This window comes from Miscanthus floridulus, chromosome 1 (assembly GCF_019320115.1).
Source record: "Miscanthus floridulus cultivar M001 chromosome 1, ASM1932011v1, whole genome shotgun sequence".
In the NCBI taxonomy this organism is placed as follows: Eukaryota; Viridiplantae; Streptophyta; class Magnoliopsida; order Poales; family Poaceae; genus Miscanthus; species Miscanthus floridulus.
In genome coordinates this window covers 154885672-154906993 of record NC_089580.1, presented here as the reverse complement: position 1 = coordinate 154906993, position 21322 = coordinate 154885672, and the positions used below count along the sequence as shown (strand labels likewise).

Here is a 21322-nt window from a genome sequence, read left to right as displayed (position 1 = left end):
CCCACTTGGGAATGGCAGTCGCATAGCCACCTGATCCCATGCCATGGTGGTATACCTTATGTCGGGCATTCTCTTGGTTCCTTCTCACCCGTTCCTCACCCTCTTCCGATGTCTTGTACTGTATAAAATCATTTCAGTAGGGCCTCAACTTCGCGAGCGGGCCTCTAGTATTGAAATTGGGCGTTAGGTTCTTCTTGACATATTTCGTGTATAGGGATTTCTTCTAAATCTAGAATTGTGTGGCCATCTTCTTCATAGCCCACTTTTGAACTAGCTCCTTCAATTCATCATCGTTGATATCATCATAATCATCCGCTTGCAACGTGAAATGTTGAAGGATATCATCTCAAATTAAATTCTTATCAAGATCAGAGACAAAACTAACATGGGGCTTATTGATCTTTTGCTTCCATTCACGGACACTGATCGAAAGTCTGTCCCTTACAAGGTACCCACAGTGTTGCACGAATTTTCTTGCATGTGGACTAAGTGGTTCGCCTGTCTCGATATTGAATTCCGATATTATGTAGCGCCCCTTCAATGGATTTTTCGGGCCTCGAATATTTTTGCTTTTCACTGTTGTGGTCGTCGATCTAGAGGGCTACGTATAAAAAAAGAATAAATAAATATCATGTGTACACATAATAGATGATAGATATTCAAATATATATATATATAATATTCAAATATATATATAAATATATATATCTAGCCAGTATTTTCTTACACAATATTTTCTTGCTCATTTTCAAGAGCTAGGTATTGACTCCCGTCATCTACATCCTATTGGTCACCATCGGCAAATTGAGTGCCGGTGTTGATAATATCCATTATTTCTTCATCTATGTTGTCTCTCGGGGCAGCCATCTAACTTTTACACCACTAGATATATCTATAAAAAATAAAAACCATATATATCTATAAAATGGATCGAGTCATGTGCTTAAAATTAATTAAATAACTACACTCGAAATTCAAGTCTACAAAGCATAACTTTGATTTCTTATTTTCTAGAAATATTTATTAGCAAGTGATATATATAACAAATATATATATATAACAATAAATTTGCAGAAACCCCCCGCTTTTCTTTTATCTTCTCGTTAGCTGTTGAGTCGTCCGACAGCGATGAACTGTTGGTCGTTCAGGACGACGGCCGGACGGCGATGATCCGAGGCCTCGAGATCCTGCCGGTGTAGGTGGAGCTCTGTGTTGAGGAGCTACCGTGGCTCGTCGGCGACTCAGCCACTCGGAGGTCTAGGTTCGCCTTCTGGCTCCAGACCTTGCACCACGCCCGGGGCTTCCGCTGGGTGCTCATCAACTCCTTCCCAGTCGAGGCTGAGGCCGGGTGTCCAGCAGCCGCTGGGAACAAGAAAGATGACGATCTCTAGCTCGAGGAAGGAGAAGGGATGGGCGGCTAACGTGTACGTACGAGCCCTAGCCACAAGAGAGAGAAAGGAGGGAGGGCACAAGATGGAGCGGGCCGCTCCACTTGAGCCTCCAGTCGCTCCAACAGCCCCCGCGGCGGTGGCGAGGACAGTAGCGATGGGCGACGGTGACGAGGGCGACGGGCGATGGTGACGAGGGCGGTGGCGGCGGCAGTGGCGATGGGCGACAAAGATGAAGAGTGAGGAGGAAGAAGAAACGATCGCCTTATATAGGGGAGGGACCTTTAGTTCTGGCTCCTATAAACACCTAGGACAAAAAGCATTTAGTCTCGGCTGGTAATACCAGCCGGGACCTGGTATTATGAGCCGGGACTAAAGGTGTATTTTGGTAGGCCGCAAAAAATGCAGCCCACCTTTAGTCCTGGGTGGTAGATCTACCTGGGACTAAAGTTGGGCTGCAGTTTCCCTTTCTCGCCCATTTCAAGCTCCATTTATTTTTTATATATTTCTTTCTATAAAATATTAAAGTCTTGTTAATTGCACAGTAAAATAAAATACAAGGCATAAAATTGTTTTAAAAGAATATGGATTTATTTTTGCTTTATTGCACATAGGAAAATTGTGTGACCTAAAGTTTTTTATTTTTTCTTATAAATATTCAAACATAATGTCATTAATAATTACTATTTTGTTAATGCAAAAATGTAGTGTTTAATTTAAATCATTAAAACTTTTGTTTTCAATTGGAAATTTGTTTTCACATCATTTTAACGTAAATCTTTTCATTTTTTCATCACTCATTGTCCAAAAGCGACATAGAAATCCCACCATCAAACACAAATTTAATCTGAACATAGAAAAAAGGAAACACCTAATAAACATCTCTAAATTCATAATTATTACATAATACTTCTAATACACATTATTAAACATCACTATATATATCAAGCGGGTATAGTAGTGAACTTCTTCTTAACGTATATCCCTTGGTTATGATCGCGCCATAACCATAGAGTGTCCTCATCATTTAGCTGGATGCTTGGGTCTTTGTTCACTGTGAAGGATGGAATTCGGTCATCCTTTTCATAATCTTCTGATATGTCTGACTTGTCTTTAATTCCAACCATGTTTCTTTTCCCTGAAAGAACTATGTGGCGCTTTGGCTCATTGATGGGTCATTGTTGTTTTTCCCTCTCTTTGGTTTTGTAGACATGTCCTTGACATAGAACACCTGATTCACATCCTTGGCAAGGACGAAAGGTTCGTCTTTGTACCCAATATTGTTGAGGTCCATGGTTGTCATTTCATACTGGTTGTCGACTGCTACCCCGCCTCCAGTCGCCTTTACCCATTGGCACATGAACAAAGGTACCTTAAAAGTAGGTGCATAGTTTAGTTTCCATATCTCCTCTATGTGGCCATAATATGTTTGCTTATTTCTATTAGGGTTGGTGGCAACTATATGGACACCACTATTTTGGTTGGTGCTTCTTTTATCTTGGGCTACTGTGTAAAATATATTCCCATTTATCTTATACCCATTGTATGTGAGGATATGCCACGATGGTTGCCTAGCCAACAAATATAGTTGCTCATCAATACTCTCATTACCCTAACATTCTTTTTGCAACCAGTCGTTGAAAATTTCTATGTGCTGACGCATAATTCAAGCTTTAGACTTCCCCAGAAACTTGGATCAGAGCAATTCTTTGTGTCTCGATATACGGATCCACCAAGGAGGAGTTTTGTAGAACTATGTAGTGTGCTTTATTAAAATAATTGTCCTACGTCCCAATATATGGTTTCTTTCCTAGTGTCCCCTTTCCACTTAGTCTCTCCTCATGTCGCGATTCAGGAACACCAATCGGGTCAAGGTCGGGAATAAGTCAACACAAAACTTAATGACCTCCTCTGTTCTATAGCCCTTGGTGATGCTTCCTTTTGGCCAAGCACGGTTATGAACATATTTCTTTAGGACTCCCATGAACCTCTCAAAGGAGAACATGTTGTGCAGGAACACAGGACCAAGAATGCTAATCTCCTTGACCAGGTGAACTAGGACGTGTGTCATGATATTAAAGAAGGAAGGAGGGAACACCAACTCAAAGCTAACAAGACATTGAACCACATCATTCTGTAGTTTAGCTAGATCCATTGGATTGATTGCCTTCTGAGAAATTGTATTGAGGAATGCACATAGCTTCATGGTGGCTAGACGTATATTTGGAGGTAGAATTCCTCTTAATGCAACTGGAAGCAATTGCATCATGAGCATGTGGCAGTCATGGGACTTCAAGTTTAGAAATTTCTTCTCTGGCACATTTATTATACCCTTTTATATTCAAGGAGAATTCAGGTGGTACCTTGATGCTTGCTAGGCATTCAAACATGCTTTCCTTCTCTTCTTTGCTAAGAGTGTAGCTGGCAGGACTTAAGTAATGGTGTTCATCATCTGTCTTCTCTAGATGTAGGTTGTCTAATTCTATCAAACACCGTAGGTCCTGTCGTGCTTTAAGTGTGTCCTTAGGCTTCCCATACACACCCATGAAGCCTGGTAGGTTCACACAAAGATTCTTCATCAAGTGCGTCACGTCAATCGCGCTACGGACCTCTAGGACTTGCCAATAGGGTAACTCCCAAAATATGGACTTCTTCTTTCACATGGGTGTGTGACTGTCGGCGTCGTTCGAAACAGGTTCGCTGCCATATGTCTTTCCAAATACTACTTTCACATCCTTGACCATATTGAGTACATCCTCACCAGTTCAGTTGCCCGACTTGGTATGGTGGTCTGCCTTACCTTTAAAATGCTTGTCTTTCTTTCTTAGGGGGTGATTTGCAGGAAGAAATCGACGATGGCCAAGGTACACGACCTTTCGATGTTTTTTTAAGAATATACCTTTAATGTCATCGAAACAGTGCGTGCATGTATTATATCTCTTGTTTGATTGTCCTGAAAGATTACTTAGAACAGGCCAATCATTGATTGTTACAAACAACAATGCTCGCAGGTCAAAGTGCTCTTGTTTATGCTCATCCCACACACATACACCTAGTCTGTTTCACAAAAGTAGAAGTTATTCAACTAGTGGCCTCAGGTACACATCGATGTCATTGTCAGGTTGTCTTGGGCCTTAGATGAGCACTGACATCATAATAAACTTACGCTTCATGCATAACCAGGGAGGAAGGTTATAGATACATAGAGTAATAGGCCAAGTGCTATGACTACTGCTCTGCTCCCCGAAAGGATTCATACCATCTGTACTTAAAGCAAACCTTAAGTTTCTTACGTCATTTGCAAACTCTAGGAATTCTCTATCGATTGCTCTCCACTAGGACCCATTAGCAGGGTGTCTCAACATATTGTCTACCTTACGGTCTTCTTTATGCCATCGCAATAACTTTATATGGTCTTTGTTTCTGAACAGATGTTTCAAGCGTGGTATTATAGGAGCATACCACATAATCTTGGTAGGAATTTTCTTCGTGAGACGTTCGCCCTCAACATCACCAGGGTCATCTCGCCTGATCTTATACCGTGATGCATGACATACCGGGCATGCATCTAACTTCTCGTACTCCTCGCCACGATAGAGGATGCAGTCATTAGGACATGCATGTATCTTCTGGATTTCTAATCCCAAAGGTCAGACTACCTATTTTGCTTCGTACGTAGTGACGGGCAATTCATTATCCTTCAGAAGTATCTTCTTTTGAGTTTTCAGTAACTCCTCAAATCCCTTGTCAGATATACCATTCTTTGCCTTCTATTGCAGCAATTCTAGTGTGGTACCTAACTTTTTCTGCCCCGCATCACAAGTTGGGTATAGCAATTTCTTGTGATCCTCTAGCATACACTCGAACTTGATCTTCTCCTTTTCACTTTCGCATTCTCTTTGTGCGTCACGAATGGCCTGACCAAGATCATCAGCGGGCTCATCTTCTACCTCTACCTCTTCTTCAGCTTCCTCTATTGCAATATCATTGAAGGCACCATATTCAGTAATAATGTCATCATCGTCTCATTGTTCTTCTTCACCTTCTTCCATTACAACCCCGGTTTCTCCGTACTTCATCCAACAAATATAGTTTAGCATGAAACCCGACTTCAACAAGTGTGAATGAAGACTCCTTGAGCTAGCATATTCCTTCAAATTCTTACATATAGCACATGGGCAGCACATGAAATCATCGCGTTTGTTTACCTCGGCCATACGTAAGAAATAATGCACGCCCTCAATGAACTCTTGGAAGCGGCGATCAGCACTGTACATCTAATGCCGGCTCATCTATATTACATGACATACATACCATATTAAAACCTAGAACATAATAAGTTAATTATACGACATGCATGCCACCACACAAGGTATTAATTTATGAAAGTCTCGCTACAATGTAGATAATCCCGACTACCATTAAAAAACTAAAGCTAAAATGTACTTCAGCAGCATAAGGATTTCATGACCAATTTCAACTAAAACAGATAGATCATACGTTTGTTCAACATCTATGGACTTCTTCCGCAGGATCACTGCCTCATCAGCCGCCGTAGCCGTCTGCGCAAGAGAGTTTTGCACGTGTTCAATATACTCTTCCTCCCAGTACCAGACTGAACATCCAGTGCCATCCCACTAAAATTAAAATAAAAAATTAGAACTTTAATCACAATCATCATGAAAATAAATATAAATTAATCATAATCATCAAATACGATAAAATAACTCACATTGCGATCCGGACACTTGTAGAAGATACGGTCCTTGTTGGGACACTCCTTCCTTATCCAGTACTACATCACAATCTTCTCCTCACACTTGCCGTATGCAATGAGAGGGAGGTCCGGCCTCAGTCGCTTTGGAACCCGATGAGAGGCCGAGGACCCGGAAGCAGTTGCCATTTAGTCTCTATACTTATTTTTAATATAATATAAATTTATTATTTTATAAACAAATAAAATTAAAAAAACTCTAAAATTCTCTATATCTCTAAACCATGAAGTGTACTATGTATGCTAGAAATGAAAGCTAAATACTAGTTTTGAATAACTACTTTCACCTTTCTTCATCCAAATATGCAAACTTTAAAGTGATTTTGAGCTTAAATGACTTACAAATAAAAAAATCCACCATAAAAAACCATATATATCTAGTCTATAAAATGAGATATGCTACTGATAAAACATGAGAGTATAAAGTTGGTAACCTTTAGAACCGAAGAATCGATGGAGGAATCGAAGAAATTTTGTGATTACCGGCGATGAGGAAGAAGAGAGGCCGACGATGAAGCAAGAACACTGAGCTCGAAGTGGCTCGGGCTCGGGAAGAAAGAAATGGTATATAGGAGCGGATCTTTAGTCCTGGTTGGAGACAGCAACCGGGACTAAAGGTTCCTTTGTAGTCCCGGACGGAGCCTCCAGCCGGGAGTAGACTTTTACTCCCGGTTAAAGGGACCAACCGAAAGTAAAAGTTAACATTTAGTCCCGGTTAGTAGCTTCAACCGAAACTAAAGGCCCCCTACAGCAAAAAGCCTACCGCAGTAGCCGTTGAGCAGAGACCTTTAGTAACGGTTGAAGCTACCAACCAGGACTAAAGGTTTCTCTAATCCCGAACACGAAAAATACCGAGACTAAAGCCAAATTTTAAAGTGGATCAAAAATCATTTCTCTACTGCACTTGATACGCGTTCCATTAATCGAAGGAACATGATTGAGCTATATATCACCTTTCCCGTGGACCAACGTCCCACGTATGGCGTTCCCGTACCACGACCGAACGTTCCGGGACCTTGGCTGCTATGGTTCCGAGTACGCAGCCGCAGGAGCGCAGCGTGCTGCAGGTGCAAGTGCAACGCCTCAGGAATATTAAGCCATCGTGCAGGAGACACCCTTAGCTTGGGCAGGTCCTCCTCCCTGGCGCAGTAGCCCGCCACCATGCAGCTCGCCGCGTTGTGCGTCGACCCCGTCGTGCTCTCGAGCGCCTTTCTCTGCCTCCTTCTCCACCTCGCGCTCCGCTCCCTGCTGCACCCTTCTTCTGCCTCGTCCTCCGACCGAAGGGGCCACCTCCCGCCGGGCCCAACAGGCCTACCGATCCTCGGCGCGCTGCCACTCGTCGGACCGGCACCGCACTCCGGCCTGGCCGCGCTGACGCGTAAGTACGGGCCCATCATGTACCTGAAGATGGGCACGACCGGCGTGGTGGTGGCGTCGTCCCCGGGCGCGGCGAGGACATTCCTCAAGGCGCTGGACGCGAAGTACGCCAACCGGCCGGCGGTGGCGAGCGCCGCGGACATCACGTACGGGTGCCAGAACATGGTGTTCGCGAACTACGGGCCCAAGTGGAAGCTGATGCGGAAGCTCGCCAGCGTGCACCTGCTCGGGGCGCGCGCACTCGCGGACTGGGCGCACGTGCGACGCGACGAGGCCGGCCACCTGCTTCGCGGCGTGGCGGAGGCGGCCGCGGCCGGGCGGCCCGTCGTCGTGCCGGAGGTGCTGGTGTGCGCCCTCGCCAACATCGTCGGGCAGATCACAGTGAGCAAGCGGGTGTTCGACGCGCAGGGGGACGAGTCAAACAGGTGAGGAGCCGCTTGAAACCCAAGGACCATATACCTCTCTTCTTGCAAAAGAATCATACGTACGTACGTACGTACGTACATATATATATATATATATATATATATATATATATATATATATATATATATATATATATATATATATATATATATATAGAACTACTATCATGTAGCTGGCTACAGAATAACTTATTCTGTAGCCACTTTGAGTTACGATAATTACTATGTTAATTTACGAGATTATAGTAACTCCTTACTAAGTGTTTTAATATAATGTTATGGTAAATATCCTCATGTGTTATAGTAACCCAACTATCGTAAATATGTATTGACATTATGGTAAATTAGTATATAAAATTATAGTAAATGGAGGTGGCTACAGAATAACTTATTTTGTAGCCGGCTACTGAATAGCCTCTCCCTATATATATATATATATATATATATATATATATATATATATATATATATATACACGGCATCAAAATTCTTCATTTCTGTTCGGCTTACCCCATATTCGGCTTATTCGGCTTTTTTTTTCAGCCGGAACAATATTTTTCTCTCACAACAATTCAGCCGGAACAGTATTTTTCAGCCAGTTTCAGCCAAGTTTCAGACCAGCGAACAGGGCCTGCCAAGGACTGAACCGAAAGGCCTTACAGTGAAGAGATGCTCTCACCAAAATCTTGAAAAATGAAAAGTTCTATCGAAACGCCCACTCAACATACAATAAGGCACTTGAATTACCAATGTGAATCTTAGGTTTCTCATGATATAAAAAGCAAAATAAATGATACCAATGTTTTAGATCTCAGACTATATATGACATTTAGCGGATATGGCCTCTAAAATAGTAGTTAATAGCAAAGCTAAATGGGGCTATAGCCACTAAACTGATCTATCTTTTCGTTGTAAGTCATTCTGTCATTTCTAGGTATGACCCTATTTGATCTATAGTAGGAATTAAGAGGAGTCGGAAAGAATATAATAGTGAAATGAGTTCTAGATATTGGTTTCAATTTCTGGGATCCAAACAATTATAGTTAGGGATAATTGTCTGTTGGACATTCAAAGTGATGGTCATTTGCTGATGGACACCCACTTTGGAGCATTTTCCCAGAAGACACTATTGTTCGGTGAAATTAGACCACATGACACCACGGACCGGTTGCAGTCGGTTGAGAAGAGAGAACAGCGGTGAAATGACATTCTTGCCCCTACCGCTTTCTTCTTCCTCTATCCCTTTCTTCGGCCGGCGCTGCTGCTGCTACGCGTGCCCCGCTGTAGCCTGCTGCCACACGTCGCCGCTGCTTTCCTACTGAGAGCGCTCACCTGGAGCAGATAGCAGAGGCATGGAGCATCTCTCTCGTGACGCCCGGAGCAGACAGCAGAGGCATGGACACCGTGGTGGAGCTGGAGCAGAAGCCGACGGTGGGGTACTGGAGCGTGATGGGCGCACGCCCCTACGACGCGTGCGCCGCGGAGCCGACGCGGCTGCACTGCCGCGAGGATGGCGCGTTCCTGTGATCCGGTTGCGACGCCCGGGCGCAAGGCGCCGGGTCGCGCCACGCGCGCGTCTGGCTGTGCGAGGTCTGCGAGCATGCCTCCGCCACCGTCACCTGCCGCGCCGATGCCGCCGCGCTCTGCTCCGCCTGCGACGCTGACATCCACTCGGCCAACCCGCTTGCGCGCCGCCACGAGCGCCTCCCCGTCGCGCCCTTCTTCGGCGCGCTCGCCGAGGCGCCACAACCCTTCCCGTCCCCGGCCTTCGCCGTCGCGGCCGTAGCGGGGGCCAAGGTTCAGAGGAAGCCGTGGTGGCGGATGACGACGACGGGAGCAACGAGGCCGAGGCGGCGTCGTGGCTGCTCGTCGAGCCCGACAATAGCCACGAGGACAGCGCCGCCGCCACCGCCGCTGCTGTGCGCCTGCGTGGCCGGGGCTGGTCGATGGCAGTGGCTGTTGCTCAGCAATGGAAGAAGAGATGAGGAGAAGAGGAGGAAGAAGATGATAGTTGGTCCCGCGCGTAAGTGAGAGGGAGAGGGGTGGACCCAACTGTGGCTCAGGGGCACCGGATGTCCAAAACGTAATTTTCTCTCTCCTCAACCGGCTGCAACTGGTCCGCGGTGTCTTGTGGCATAATTTCACCGAACCAGAGTGTCTTCTGGCAAACTGCTCAAAACGAGGCGTCTACCAGCAAACGACCATCACTTTGGATGTCCGCCAGACAACTTATAGTTATTGCTATGCACTTTGATATCTAGAAGTCAGAACAACTTATAATTCGGTATGAAGAAAATATATAAACACAAATAGCTAGCTTCATCTGTTTCAAACAGCTATAGCGGCACGGCGGTTATTGCCTTCTATAGCCAAAAGATTTAGAACCTTTGATAAATACATTTTACCGTAAATATGTGCAATATTCGTATATCATGTACTTTTTTTTTTTGCCAAACATTCGTATGTCATGTACGACTCTGCGTACGTGCAGGTACAAGGACATGATCGTGTCACTGCTGACTGGTGCGGGCCTGTTCAACATCAGCGACTTCGTGCCAGCGCTGGCGCGTCTGGACCTGCAGGGCGTGCAGGCGAAGCTGCGGCGGGTCCACCACCAGTTCGACGGCCTCATCACCAAGCTGCTGGCCGAGCACGCCGCGACGGCCGCGGACCGCGCGCGCGACGGCCGCCAGGACTTCGTCGACAGGCTCCGCGCCGCCATTGACGCCGGCGCCGACGACGAGAGCGGCGAGACCATCACCGAGGTCAACATCAAGGGCCTCATCTTCGTAAGCTCTTTCCTTCCTTCCATTGTTTACTTCCGTTGTTATTATTATTACCTAATCATTTCCGCGCCGTAAGATATATGCAGTAGTAATATCGATCATGACCATAAATTCGTAACTGGGAATCTTGTGCTGAAAATAATAAAATGCATGCGTGTATGCGTTGGTGCAATGAGTGAAGAGAGTTTTGGTGGAGCTGGTGGGTTGTTGGAAAGTAACGATCGAGACGAAAGCACACTCGAGTTTGGTTTCTGGTCTAATTCATGCCGTGGGGGGGCTGCTGCAGGGTTCTGGTCTTTCATGATCAGTCAGGCGATAGCTAGCTGATGGCTTGTTTGGTCCACAGACCTTAGAGCAAAATATGGTTCAAATGCTGATAACATTTGGTACGTACTGTACTGTGAATAGAATGCCCCTACCACCGGTTGTGCCATACTTTAATCGAAACATACTTGTCCCCAAAATTCATGGTTTTTAATATATAAAGGCAGGGAGTATCACACCATTAGATTTAACTACACCATCAACCGGTGCTCTCGTACGGGTTATAATTTTAGGAGACATAAACATTAGTTACTTTTTAATACCTTTAACTAATAAAATTACTTATAAATTATATGTTTTTTCTCCTTGATCATTTCTATGTTAATAGACATAATAAACATTGTTTAGTCTTTGTCTAGTTATGATACGCTTATTATTAATTTATCTGTTTTAGCATCTATATCCATAGTTTCTTTCTCCATTTGTATGAAATCTCGATGTATCTTTAATATGTATTTAGTTGAAACCTCATGCTGACTCTTGGTGTAACCCATATCTTATAACGTCATGCATGAATCTACATTATGCATGATTTTAAAATACTAGTCTTATTGATTGCTAAAAATTTTAATTCTTAGTTAAATTGAAACATTTGTGCCTATTGCATCATTTATTAACACTTTTTTACTGTATTATTGAAAAAGATCGGCAGTTGAATCATTAGGTAAGCACAGGCTTTGATCTATCAAGTTAGACGATGGATTTTATCTTTGCTATCATCAATAATGAGGTCAGCGACCTAGAGTTAATATTCTCACAGAGAATGCCCATAAACACCCTTGTCTTTGCAGGTAGTAACCACAAACTAATATCTTACCAATGACATCGATCGGACTCCGACTATAGTGATCTTATCGTACGTGGCCATGAAATAATATATATATATATATATATATATATATATATATATATATATGACCTATCTAGGATAATCGCTATTAAAATTAGATAGAACGAGATCCAAACAGTACCTCGCTAGGATCTAATAAACTAATCTCATAATATTATGGTCAATTGGAAGTCTACAAAAAGGGCTATATGCCAGCGTCCGGATGTCTAGATGGACCCACGCGTCCGGACGCCAGCACATGCTACTGTGCCCATAGTTCAGGCTATCGGTAGGTGAAAAAATACCGGATATCAACGGTAGAAACGATTTTCACGAATTTCGCCGATTTTCGGGATTTCTTGGTACAAAAAGGTCAAACCAATTCAAACTGCCTCCCCGAAATTTATCCGAAATTTTCCCAAAAAAACAAAATTTAAGAGCGAGAATCACCAAAAATTGGACGAAATTTGGCACATTAACAGAAAAAAATGGAAATTTAACATTTTTGTTGGCCGAGGCACAGTTCAACGCAAGTTTTCAATAATACATTAAATATTTGAAGTACGGCGAATGTTGAAAAGGACTCCAGTAACTTATTCCTAAAAGCATTTCAGCTAAAACATGCATCTTCCTAGAGCGTCGTTTTGTACATGTACAACGAATCAAACAACAAATCCTAAATGTCTAGTGGAGAACCCTCTCGCTGACCAGCAAGCATAAGCATTAGTGCATTACTCGTCACCCTTCACGGCTCCGGTATGCTGCAGCTGTACCGCCAGGAGGGTCACCGGGCGCGGGCCGTCGTGGGGGCTCGCGGACGCGAGGTAGCCACCGGCCACCGGATGTAGATGCCACCATTCATGAGCGTGGGCGCCGACAGACCGCTGGACGCGGGCGCAGCCGCACCGCCGAATGCTGGCGCCGACAGACCGCTGGACGCGGGCGCAGCCGCACCGCCGAATGCGGGCGCCGCCACGCGCGAGTGCGGGCAGGGGCGCCGCCGGACACGGGCCGGAGAGTGAGCGGGCGCGGCCATCAGTGCACGCGTGGCGTGGCCGGTTAGCTGGAGCGGCTTGGCGCGGACGCGGTGCTGGGAAACCCCCACCGAGGCCACACGTGGACGGCCAGGCGCTGCCGCCCGCGGGGTTGGGGGCTGCCGCCACGGCGCTGCTGCTGGGGGGCGCGGCCGGCTGGGGCCACCGACACCGGAGGGCATAGCCGCCGGCGCGGGGCCAGGGCACTACCGCGCGGTATGCGGTGCCGGGGCGCGGCCGCCTCGGCCTTAGTCGCCGGCGACATCCTCTGTGTGCGGTCGATTCGGTAAGTTCTTGGGTGAAGGATTTCTGAGGAAGAAGACAACAGAACGAGTAGGAAAAGAAAAGGGAAAGGTAATTAGGGGCATAAGGGTCATTTCATTCATTTTGTGTCTCAGTTGAAGTTGTTTTGTGAAACAATTTTTCTAAAATAGATTAGCTTCACAAGAAAGCTGTTTGTAAAGCTATTTTCTCAAAAAAAAAACAACTTCACTAGTGAAACTGGGCTATGCCAAACGCACATCCTCTTTTTTTTTTTGGAACACGTGCCTCCTCCAGCTGTTGCTACGCCCCACGCCTCCTCTGCCCGTCCAGCTGCATGCGAGAGACAGTGGGAACACAACACGCGTAACCCAATACGAGAGAGAGCACAACTGCATGCGAGAGAAATGGAACATAGCACGCGTACCCAAATACGAGAGAGAGAGGACAACACGCGTGCCCCAATACGAGAGAGACCACAACTATATACCTAAGAGAGGGATCATAGCGCACGTATCCCAATACGAGAGAGAGCACAACGCGCGTGCCCCAATGCGCTCGAGAGAGGGCGGGAGCACAACTCGCATGCACATGTGTTGAGCCAGCTATATGCTCCACCGTGGGGGACCACGCCTGGTGCAGCGCGTGCTTGCCCGTGAGTCAGAGTGCGTGGGGAGCAGCACTTGTTGCAATATAGTGAAACAAGGTGAAACAATTAAAACATACTTTTACAACATATGTGTATAACTACTACAACATCCAGATAAAACACTTGCAACATATGTCTGAAACAGGTGAAACATTTAGAATATACACTTGCAACATACGCGTATAGCCACTGCAACATATACAACATCCAGATGAAATCATGCAACATCTAGATGAAACAGCTGAAACATTTGAAAAACACACTTGCAACATCGTATACAAACATTGCAATATATGCAACATATAGATAAAATATGTGCAACATCCAAAATGAAACATACACTTGAAACACATACGCGCGCGCGGGGCTCGATGCCCACAGTCACCCTATCGGTGTTTGAGGACCGGCAACTCGTCACGGGAGCAGCAAATGACGCATACAGATGCAGGCCCCTGCTCCTTTCATGAACTCCCAGGGCTGGTCATTCTCTCTTTCTGGTCCGAGCGAGAGGCCGCGCTCCCGAACGCTGACCCGCGGAAAGGACAGGTGCGGTCACCATCTAACTACAAATCCGCTCGTCTTTTTTTTTTCTTGGTTATCACGCCACGCGAATCAGGTTCACTCCAGACGGACGTCCTCAACGAAGCATTGCCGCTACAAGAAACAGTTGAATTAATTCGTGCTCATTTAATTTTTTTTTCGTCCTATATAATGTTTTCATGCAACGCAGGACATGTTCACCGCGGGCACGGATACATCTTCGATCATCGTGGAGTGGGCGATGTCTGAAATGCTCAAGAACCCGTCTGTCATGGCACGAGCACAGGAGGAACTGGACCGCACGGTCGGACGCGGCCGCCGCCTGGAAGAGTCGGACCTGCCCAACCTTCCTTACTTGCTGGCCGTCTGCAAGGAGGCGATGCGGCTGCACCCGTCCACGCCGCTCAGCCTCCCGCACTTCTCCTTCGACGCCTGCGACGACGTGGACGGCTACCGCGTCCCGGCCAACACCCGGCTGCTCATCAACGTCTGGGCCATCGGCCGCGACCCGGCGACGTGGGAGGCGCCCCTCGAGTTCCGGCCCGAGCGGTTCCTGCCGGGGGCCGCGGCGGAGAAGGTCGACCCGCTAGGGAACTATTTCGAGCTCATCCCCTTCGGCGCTGGCCGGAGGATCTGCGCCGGGAAGCTGGCCGGCATGGTGTTCGTGCAGCACTTCCTGGGCACGCTGCTGCACGCGTTCAACTGGCGCCTCCCCGACGGCGAGGTGCTGGACATGAGCGAGACGTTCGGGCTCACGCTGCCAAAGGCCGTACCGCTCCGCGCCATTGTCACGCCGCGTCTCCTGCCGGAAGCCTATGCTTGAGTTAGTTGTCAGTCCGCGCTGTTGTCATGGCATGGAAGGATGATTAGAAGGTTTGTGCTTGCCAACCTGCATACACATATTCTATATATGTTTTTTTATAGAAACAACATGGTATTAATATACACAACAAAATGCACATCCCTTTGCTTAATTACCAGGCATTTGATATGGAAATGTCACCTTGCATTCAATAGTTTGACAACTACTGATACTACTGAACAAATGATTATTCGGGTCTATCAAAATGGTTTTTTACAGGCAGGTTTGTAAAAGCGCTTTGCTAGTGCCCGGACATCCGGCGCATGAGACGCGTCCGGACGCCCGCGCCTCCTGCCCGCCCATTCAGTTTCGTCCCATCAATCAATTCGGCAGGCACTGCCCCCCCCCCCCCCCGGACTCCTGTTGTTATTTCGCATGTCCGTAGGCTACAGTGCTCTCTCGCTCGATCACTCGTATGCATGGTTGCATGCAGCTCATGTCGCCCGCCCGCAGGCTGCTGCCCTGCTCCTGGCCGCGCGCTACTGCCGCACCTGCCCGCGTGCTACTGCTGTTGTTGCCGCCGCCCCCATTGGCCTGGCTCCGTCTGCTGCTACGGTACGCATGCATCTGCTGTCGTGTCCGCTTCGCTTCCCGTGCATGCAGGATTGATGTGCCCGTGGGGACCACCTCTACCTACACCCACTTCCTGCGCTAGCTCATGGAACACTTGCAACATGAAGCATTTTCTGCAACATACGTCTGAAACACATAAAACATTTAGAACATACTATTGCAACATATTTGTATGAGCACCGCAACATATGTAAACATCCACATAAAACACTTGCACCATACATTTAAAACAGCTGAAATATTTAAAATACACACTTGCAACATACGTGTATGGCCACTACAACATATGCAACATTCAGATAAAACACTTGCAACATACATTTAAAACAACTGAAATATTTGAAAACATACACTTGCAGCGTACGTGTATAGCCAATGCAATATACGCAACATCCAGATAAACCACTTGCAACATACGTTCGAAAACAACTGAAACATTTGAAACATATAGTTGCAACATACATGTATAGACATTTTGCAACATATGCAACGCCAGATCTACTTTTGCAACATCCAAATAAAATATATGCAATATACATCTGAAACGCATGAAACATACCGTTGTAAACGCGTGCTCATCTACTTGTTGCCGCCCAATGGAGGCTCGTTGGCGCGGAGCTCGACGCCGACACAGAGCTTGATGCCATGGCACGGAGGTCGCTAACGGTCCATGGACCTCGTCTTTGCGCAGCGCGAGTCCAGGCAGGAGGCGCGAGGTGCGGTGGAGCACAGTGTGAGGCACAAGGCGTAAGCGGCACGAGGCACTGCCGACGCGAGGCGCGAGCAGCACGCGACGCGGGGCGCACGAGGCACAGGGACAGACGTACGCTTGGTAGAGAGCATTCCTGGTTGTAAAACCGTTCATGTGTGCCATCGATTATAGAATAGAGAGCCGCCTCCTGAAAATAGATTTCTAGAGAAATTACATTAATTATCATTTAGAGGCAACCGTTCCCACTAACAAAGAAGGCGGTATTCATTAAATTTGGGATAGTAATGGTCCTTGTCAAAGAGCAGGCTCCTTTTATGGCAATTTTATCTAAGGATGAACCAGCAAAGGTCAGATATATATATGTTCCTTTTTTTCCCTAGATTAGTTGTGTATGTAGGGATCGGAGGCATATAAAAGGACATAAAAAATCAAGTTAGATATATATAGAGGATGAAAGTGATAACCACAAACATATACAATGATCCATGATGAGATACGAGACAATAGGTCTGACATACATCTTTGAGGTTCGTTCAGTACTTCAGTTGATCCTACTCGTAGAGATAGTAACCATATAGAACACGCTTCCAAAAGATTTGCTTATGGAACTTCAATTTCATAACATATAAATAATATGTGAAAAACAAGTCAGGGACAAAACGAGCGAAAAACGAGCCAAAAACGGACCAAAAATGGGCAGAAGGGTCTGGTCCCACTGGGGCACCCCATGGGCTCTAGAGGACCCACCCCATGAGGCTAGCACATGAAAAGTCCAAGGCTCGGTTCATCCGTGGCCATAGCAACTCCCGTTCGTCTCAAAAACCCTAGTTTCTAAGAAAAAATGTGAGAAAACCTGATATCACATGAATTTCATGAGGTCTTCCAAAATTGTGTGGTTTTGTGAAGGGAAAACTCCCAAAACTTCTTGGAGGGGGATGCCCCTCAGGTATAGTAGGGGGTGAGGGGTTCGGGTGGCTGAGACCTAGGTAAACTGTTGGAGATAAACCACTAGTTTCTCGAGCGTTTTCACTAGGAATGCTCCACCAACCCTTGGCCACCCCCGCGACCTCCCTAGCCAGCCGGCAGCCTACCGTGGCTAGCTTTGGCTGGCTGCTGCTGTCCGCCATGGGTGGCCAGCATGTGGCCATGAGCGACTATGGCCTGCCGGACATGTTGCACATAGTTCGCATGCTTTTGACCTATTGTTGGACAAGTTTTGGTGACCTCGTGGCCTCCCGGCCGTCCGATAGCCTACCGTGGCCAGCTTCAGCGGCAAAGGGTGGATCCATCGGTTGGTGTTGCATGTATGTATGCACGGATGGCGGGTGTGACTAGGACTCACAGCGCATGTGACAGATATGACTCATGAGAGGCAGAAATGGGTCGCGTTGGGGCGGAAATAACTCACATCGAGCCAAAAACGGTTCATGGGAGGCGAAAACACATCATGGGAGGCGAAAACAACACACAACGGGCCGAGGATGGGTAATGAGAGGCAAAACGACAAGGTTGGCAAAGATGAGGATGAAAATGGCTACGTCGGTCCCGATACGAGTCATAAAAAATGAGCGAAAATGGGCCAAAACGTCTAAAAACGGGCAGTGGGACCCAGTCCCACCGGGTGCTCCTAAGTCCTAGGGGACCTACCCATGGGGCTAGCACATGAAAAGTCCAAGGTTCTATCATATCACATGGATTTCATGTGGTCTTCCAAAACTGTGTGGTTTTGTGAAGGGAAAACTCCAGAGCGGGGATCCGCCTCAGGTATAGTAGGGGGTGAGATGTTTGGGTGGCTAAGACAAGGGTAAATTGGTGCAAAACATTAGTTTTTTGAGCTTTTTCACCAGGACTGCTCCAAAGGCCCTCGGCCACCCTTGTGGCCTCCCTGGCCGGCCCACAGCCTACCGTGGCCAGCTTCGACTGGCTGTTGCTGGTTGCATGGGCTCCATAGGTGGCTAGCATGAGGCCATGAGTGGCTATGGCTAGCTCTGGTAGACCAGATGCCTAGCACATTGTTCGCATGCTTCTGGTCTGTTGTTGGACAAGTTTTGATCACCTCGCGATCACCTCGCGGGCTCCCCGGCCATCCGGTAGCCTACCAATGCCAGCATCTGAAACAACCCCAATTTTCGCGAAGGGAAAATCCACAGAGTTGAAGTGTAATAAGACCGTGGTAGATCATATTACCCAAATTCCAGTCGAATATCACATCCATACAACGATAATATCAGAGTACAAATAGTGCAGAATTATATAAATTATTACATCGCCGCATTGGCGGAATCAAAAGTAGCATTCATTCAGAACAACTTGATGATAAGATCGCCAAACTCGAGCGTAGGCACGAACCCCTCAACCGTCAAACTCCTCGGAGCTATACTCCTTAGCAGAACCTGTAAGCCAAAATTTATCAGTACGATTGGTACTGGCCACTCCCAACCCTATGAGCATTGCTTTGTGGAGATTGGATGCAAGTTGGATATAGTCAAAAGGAACCTATAAGGCTGGGGTTTCCCATGTATTTTAGCATATCAAGTATATAACAGTATAGTCAACTTTTAACACCATTCCTACACCTATTCCACCCATTCCCATTCCAGAGCTAGGTTTTGATCCTAGGATCGATATACCACCATCTCCACACCATCACCATACCATCGCTCAATCGACAGGCCAACTCCCTCTCGGCACTGTCTCAAGGCCCGTAGCCCCTGGCTATGACCGAATACTCACTCACAGGGGGAAAAAAGAAGGACTCATCTTACTATCTAGTTTAAGTGAAACCCAGGAAAGGTCCATAGCCGACAAGTTGGCACATGTATCGATCGATCAACCATACACTCTACAAAGGTTTTACATAACCACAAGATCTGCCTTCCTCGCTGACCATCATCAACTGGGCTGATTTCGGCCGCTTGCTAGCCTAGGATAATGCCACTCTACCATTCAGCCCTGGTACACCCCAAGTCTAATCTGGGGTGGCTGAAACTGTGAGTCATGAGCCAGGTCTACAAGGTCTGCATGAAGTCTCGGAAGGGTGTGGGGGAAATCCTCCACGCCCCATACCTCCTTACACTATCCGCTATCAACCTAGCAGTAGTGATAGTATCCTACCAAGTAGTTCGGTCGTCCCACACCATATAGGGCGAGTGGTACATAAGGCTTCCTGGTGAATCTGAGTACTAGTAAGTCCTTAGGGGTGACCAAGCCAGAATGTCTTCATCAGGGTTTCCATTTATCGTGCCACCACAGCACCTCCATCCCGGGCTCCTCCTATCATAGGTTCACACCCAGGACCACCTCATATACCATTTACCCACCACAGGTATCCATTCCAAGGGTGCCCAGGTAGCACCACACGACATGACTTGCCCTAGGCTCATCGTATACTCCAACTTAGTCGACACAACCCTAACCCTCCACACACCCAAGTCACACACGCAACATTCTCCCCGTAGTCCAGAATACACCACGCATTAATGTAGTATAAGCGTAGTAGAAGTACAAGCAAATAAAATATAGCAGTAAGCGTCTGTCTAACCTAATAGCAGGGTATGCAGGGGTAAGGTTGTGTCAAGGTAAAGGCCATCAAGAAAGCATACTACCATGCAAGTCCTATCATAGTATGATTATAACAGTAAAGTAAAGCAATAGCAGTTCTACATTAGCCATGCATAATAGGTGCTACGAGATTAGGTGGGATGTGGCACCTTCAGTGTAGTCATCTCCGTACTCCTCATAGTACTCACGATCCTTGTCCGTCAGGTTCTCCTCCGAGTCTGCAAACAATCATATTATAGTCGCGTTAGCGATGTCTATAGAATAGCACATAGAAGAAATAAATATTCAAAAGAGCCAAATGCACTCAAACATGGGTTCATTGCGTAGAGCTTGATTTTAGATGAATTTTGGTCCTAGTTTTGTATTTTTCTGAGGTCATATGAATTAGTTATGAATTTCCGAAGTTTAAATCATTTCTGAAAATGGAAAAGGCTGAATTAATCCTGGGCTGACACGTGTCACGCTGTGGTTGGTCCACGTGGCTTGCTGACGTCCGCATGACGTTGGCATCATGGTTCTGAGCTAATAGGTGGGGCCCAGCTGACGTTAGCATGACGTCATCAACGTCATCCACACCGATAGGTGGGGCCAGAGACCATTGGGTCACTGACAGGTGGGCCCGATCAAAGTCAACGGCGAGTCAATGGTCAACGGTCTTCGGTCAATGGTCAGGGTCACTGGCGTGTGGGTCCAGGGCTACTAACGTCAGCAGCTGATGTCGTCGTGACGTCAGCATGACGTCACCTCGGCTGTGTTACTACTGACATGTGGGTCCCGCGTGACGTCATTACGACGCTAGCATAACGTCATCGTCTGATGTGGGGGTCTAGCAACACTGTGTCACTAACCTGTGGGGCCAGGTCAATGGTCAACATTGACCAGTCAGTGGTCAATACGGGCCGGGTCCGAACTAGGCCGGTTAGGCTTCGGGTTGGGCTGGTCTAGGCCGGGCCGGGCCGGACACATGGCACGCTGTGACGCTGCCATGTCACGGCCATGGGCTCTTATTGGGCTTCATCCACAGCGCGGCTCACACCATGTGGCTCACGGTGGACCAGCGCTCATGGTCCATGGACTTATGGCAGGGCGCATGGTGGACCAAGTCCACCGTCTCTTCTCCTTGGCTCAGCTCACGTGCACCGAGCTCACGCATGGGTGGCCGGCGAGGGGGTGTTCCCCTGTTTTCTTCCGTGGTGGTGCTCCCATCGATGGTGAGTGCCCGGTGAG

The 21322-nt window shown here is 47.0% G+C and overlaps 1 protein-coding gene and 1 pseudogene across 1 annotated transcript; both read left to right on the top strand.

Annotated features, from left to right (window-relative positions):
• The first annotated feature begins 7137 nt into the window (after positions 1-7137).
• On the top strand, positions 7138-15361 carry LOC136544543 (flavonoid 3',5'-hydroxylase 1-like). The gene is made up of 3 exons (XM_066536675.1): positions 7138-7964; positions 10456-10753; positions 14578-15361. Exons 1-3 carry the CDS (start codon positions 7324-7326, stop codon positions 15208-15210), a joined length of 1572 nt encoding a protein of 523 aa, XP_066392772.1. The 5' UTR covers positions 7138-7323; the 3' UTR covers positions 15211-15361.
• LOC136498652 (zinc finger protein CONSTANS-LIKE 4-like) lies at positions 8511-10410 on the top strand (annotated as a pseudogene).
• Positions 15362-21322: the final 5961 nt, after the last annotated feature.

Excerpts from the sequence above, each read along its gene's own strand:
- LOC136544543 (XM_066536675.1), top strand. The coding sequence starts at position 7,324 with ATGCAGCTCGCCGCGTTGTGCGTCGACCCCGTCGTGCTCTCGAGCGCC. Across the intron at positions 7,965-10,455 it reads CAGGGGGACGAGTCAAACAG|GTACAAGGACATGATCGTGT; the intron begins GTGAGGAGCCGC and ends GCGTACGTGCAG. Across the intron at positions 10,754-14,577 it reads ACATCAAGGGCCTCATCTTC|GACATGTTCACCGCGGGCAC; the intron begins GTAAGCTCTTTC and ends CATGCAACGCAG.